This window comes from Ammospiza caudacuta, chromosome 4 (genome assembly GCF_027887145.1).
Source record: "Ammospiza caudacuta isolate bAmmCau1 chromosome 4, bAmmCau1.pri, whole genome shotgun sequence".
Classification (NCBI taxonomy): domain Eukaryota; kingdom Metazoa; phylum Chordata; class Aves; order Passeriformes; family Passerellidae; genus Ammospiza; species Ammospiza caudacuta.
The window spans coordinates 10031346-10035641 of NC_080596.1; the positions used below are offsets into that span (position 1 = coordinate 10031346).

General features: G+C 59.3%; 1 protein-coding gene across 1 annotated transcript; it reads right to left on the reverse strand.

Moving 5' to 3' along the window:
• Positions 1 to 289: 289 nt before the first annotated feature.
• CXXC4 (CXXC finger protein 4) lies at positions 290 to 2413 on the reverse strand. Its single transcript, XM_058803750.1, has 3 exons — positions 2304 to 2413; positions 2042 to 2145; positions 290 to 1890 (listed from the first exon to the last, which is right to left on the reverse strand). Exons 1-3 carry the CDS (start codon positions 2411 to 2413, stop codon positions 290 to 292), a joined length of 1815 nt encoding a protein of 604 aa, XP_058659733.1.
• Positions 2414 to 4296: the final 1883 nt, after the last annotated feature.

The following is a 4296-nucleotide window of genomic DNA, read 5'->3' on the forward strand; positions in this document are numbered from 1 at the left end:
GAGAAAAATTAAAAAAAAAAATAGGAAGAAAAACAAAAAGGAACCAGAGAGCCAGCAGTCTTATGGGAACAGCACGGCAGGTAAACCAGGTTAGCATCGTTCCGTAACGGCCACGAGCTGGCGGGGCAGGGCCGGCGCCCCCCGGCCGTCCCTCCTCGGCCCGGGGCCGGGGGCCAGCGGCCGGCTCGGCGGGGCGCCGCGGGAGGCGGCGTTTCTCTTCCCTGCGGGGCGGAGAGGGGCGGGCGGCGGGGCCGCGCCGCGGGGAGCCGCGCCCGCGGCGGGGGCTCCCTCAGAGCCTGAAGGAGGCCTCGGAGAAGGGATGCTGCATCTTGAAGCTAGACAAGAAGCACTGGAGGGGCGGGGGCAGGGGGTTGAGGAGGGACGGCGGGAGGCTGGGGAAAAAGAAATCATCTCCTCTGACCTCTAACGAAGTGCCCGGTTTTTTCTTAAGCTCTTCACATTTCCTAAATTTGCAGATCTGGTGTCCCGTTTTGCGGTTCCTGCAACTGCTGCAGACTCCACAGTTGATGAGCCGCTTGCAGGGCACGCACACCCCGCAGCGTTTCCGCTTCTTCTTGGCGGGGTTGCCCGCCCCGGCCCCGGCCCCGCCGCCGGTGCCGCCGGCCCCCCCTCCGCCTCCGCCGCCACCGCCGCCGCCTCCGCCGCCCCCCGCGCCGGCGGCGGCGCCCAGGGCGGAGGCGGGCGAGGCCGAGGCGTGGCTCTGCGGGCAGTCCGCCAGGTTGGCGATCTGGAAGGCGCTGTCTGTGACGGCGGCCGAGGCCGCGGCGGGGGAGTGCAGGGCCGTCATGACGATGACCCCGGGGGGAAGGGAGAGGCCGCCCAGCGCCGGGATGGCCGAGAAGGTGCCGACGCGGTCGGGGAGGTTCATGATCTCGGCTTCGGCGGCGCCGCACTTGAGCTTGTTCATGCACTCGCCGGCCAGCGGCCGGCAGTGCTCGGGGGCGAGGGTGGAGAGGAAGTTGCCGTTGGCCATGGGCAGGGCGGGCTGCTCGGCCGGCGGGCAGCCGGGCTTGCCCAGCCGCTGCGAGTCGCTCCGGTGGTGCATGCCGCCCCTGCCGGCGTGCAGCGATGAGGCGGCGGCGGCGGCCGCGGAGGCGGCGGCAGCGGAGGAGGAGGAGGAGGAGGGTTTCCTCGCGCCGCCCGCCGCGCCGCCGCCGCCGCCGCTGCCCCAGAGCATGGCGGTGGCGGCGGCGGCCGTGGCGGTGTCGCAGTTCCAGGGGGACATGCCGATGCGGGCGGCGGCGGCGGCGGCCGCGCTGGGGAAGATGGGGGTGGTGATGCGGGCGATCTTGGCCGCCTGGGGGAAGGCGCCGCCGTTGGTCTTGTAGAAGGTGGCGAAGGAGCGGTACCTCTCCATCTCCGAGTTGTAATCCACAAGGCTGTTGAGGGCCCCCTCGGGCAGGTGGCTGTCCTTGGGCAGCCCCGGCGCCTCGGGGTTGGGGCCGCTCTCCACGCACACGTTGGTGTTCATGGTGGCCGGGGCCGGGGGGGGGCGGTGGGAAGGGACGGGACGGGGGGGACTGGGGGCCGGGGGGAGAGGGACGGGGCGGGGGGGGTCGCTTAATCCTCCTCCTCCTCCGGACGCATCCCCGCGGTCGGTGCTCGGCCGGGCAGCCGCTCCTCCGGCATCCTCACGGGAGCTGCCGCAGCTGAAACACAAAAAGTCATTTCCGAGGGGGTGCGCGCGCGGGGGGCGCTGACGGCCGCCCACGGCCACCCCGGGGAGGGGGGAGCACACCCGGGTGGGGGACACACGTCTCGCCGTAGCCGCGGGCACAGCGCTCGCAGCGCCTGCCCGGGTGGAGCAAACCCGGTCCCGGGACAAGCTGGGGGGCGGGGGACACGACACAGGGGCAGGGAGCTGCCCACCTACCAGCACCGGGAAAAATGAAAATGCAGGGAGGAAGAGCGGGGGGAGAAATAAATAAAAGGAATTAGAAAAAAAAGAAAAAAGAGGGAGGTGGGGGAGGGAGCCGCCAGCTGCCACGGTGTCCTTCTGAGCCCGGCGGTCATTAGCTGCCTGCCGGCACAGCTGGCTTCGCCGGCGCTGGTTGCGGCGGCACCGGCTTCCCCGACCCCCCCGCCACCTCCGGGTACGGGGGGGCTGCCTGCAGGCCGCGGGGGCTAGGTTTAAAAAATAAAAATAACTTAAGCAATTTCACAGCTTGTGATCCCGGCGCCTGCAGCTGTACTAACGACGAAGTATTTATCCCAGCCTCTCGGGGAGGATTCCCCGTCACCGCCGCCGGGGGCTGCGCGGGGAGGGCTGGGGACACACACACCGAGACGGGGACAGCCCCTCCGTGGGCGCCGCGGGGCAGGGGGCTTCGCCGAGAGACAGCCCGGGAGCGCTCGGGAGGGCACGTCCTGTACCTGCTGAACTAGCCCTCATCGGGGAAAGATGGCTTTCTGCTCCAGGCTGGGAAAGTTTAGGAGGGGGCTGAGGACACGGCGTCCGTTTTGTTTCCTACCGCCCCCTTTCTCCCCCAGGGAGGTGAAGGGGGGTATTTTAGTTCATGGCAATGAAGAAGGTAAATTATGGCAGCCTGAGCGAACTGAAGCAAAACATAAGCATAACTTAAAAAGCCCTCAGTTTATGAACACTGCCTCTTTGTTTTCCAGATGCTCTACCTGAATAGTTCAGATATTTCCAGCATCTTTTCTGATGCAGGGCTATCAGAAACGCTCACTCGTGAGGCACTCGTGGGGCTACGTCTAGTTTCCAGACTCTGGTATGTTTAGTTCAAAATGGTTATCAATTACGGTAATTACGATCATAATTAGATTAATGAACCGTTTGCAGCCCAACCTACCGAGTGCAAAAACTTCGTCTTCTCCCAACGTCGTGCACTGAAAGCGGGCTTTATGTAAACAAATCCAGATGAATGGAGCGTAAATCTACAGAATGAACCTCACCCCCGGCTGCACTGGGGACTGGCGGCCGTCCTTCCGTCGGAAAAAAAAAAAAAAAAAAAAAGAAAAAAAAGACGACCCCAAGCTCGCAGGAGCCACCTCTGTGTTTCCACGTCAGGGAAAAACCCAGACTCTCGCTGCCTTCAGAAGTCTAGTGGCAATACAAAGGCTGCCCCGGAAAGCTCTAGGCTAAGCGTCGTCTTGTGGAGGGATGCGAAGGATTTGCTTACAGAAAAAAAAAAAAAAAAAAAAACCAAAAAAACCCCCAAAACCTCTCCCGTTTCCAGACAGGAAAACCTAGCTGCATGTCCTCGATAACAACTACTCAATAAAACTAGTTTTGCCAGCCATGTGTACGAAAGCCACGCATCTGGTAAGGAATAAAATGTTAGCGTTCAGCCCTTTATGCCAGAAGTCATATGCATTTTCTTACCCTATTTCCCCCAGCATTAAACTGGTTTCTCTCCAAAAAACCTTCCCTCGCTGGCTACCTTTTCTCTCCCCGCGATCCCCTCTCAGGCTTTATTGCCACCAGCAGCGAGAAAATGATGGTGCCCACCAACCGGGTCATTATTGTTTAATCGATGCATCTCCGGAGCATGAAAAGGGTACCCGAGACGCAGTTATTGATTTCCCTCCCCCTCTAACTATCGCCCTCTTTTCCACGAATGAAATAAATAAATAGAAATTGCTAGCCGGGCTTTGCGATTCTGTCCCTGCTTAAGCTAAATGTGACCGTACATGTTCAATATTGCATGTCTGCTCTGCCAAAGACAGAGAGATCAAAGGTCATATTTAAGATTCAGGAGGAGGGGCGGGTGCAGATTAATTAATAAATTAATACAGCGACGCCTTTTATTGCCCAAGTCTAACATTAATCTACTTTTACGATCCCAGATAACAAGAGCAACAGAAAAAAAGGGCACCCGACAACCCCACAAAATTAAAAAAAAACAACAACCCATCCCTCTAAAAAAACCCCACAACTAAAATCCGAAACCACACACACACACACAAAAACAAAAAAAAAAAAACAAAAGAAAAAAACCCCGCGAAGAATAAGGGGGAAAAAGATGAGGGGGGAAAGCAAACCAGTCACTTACCAGGCTCTTTATTTGGGGGGGCTTGAGTGTGCAGACGCTACCAGCCTGTCTGCCTTTAATTAGTTGCACATCAGTCCCTAACACAAAGAAGAAGAAGAAGAAGAAAAATATCCAGATGTGCCTTGGCAGCTCCTCAATTACAACTTTGATACTTGTAAACAAACTGCGAGGGGCGGTGGGGAAGGTGGGGGGGGCGGGGGGGATAAATTAAGCCGCCGATCCACTAAACAAATACCTGTAAGTGGCTTTTTTCCCCCCT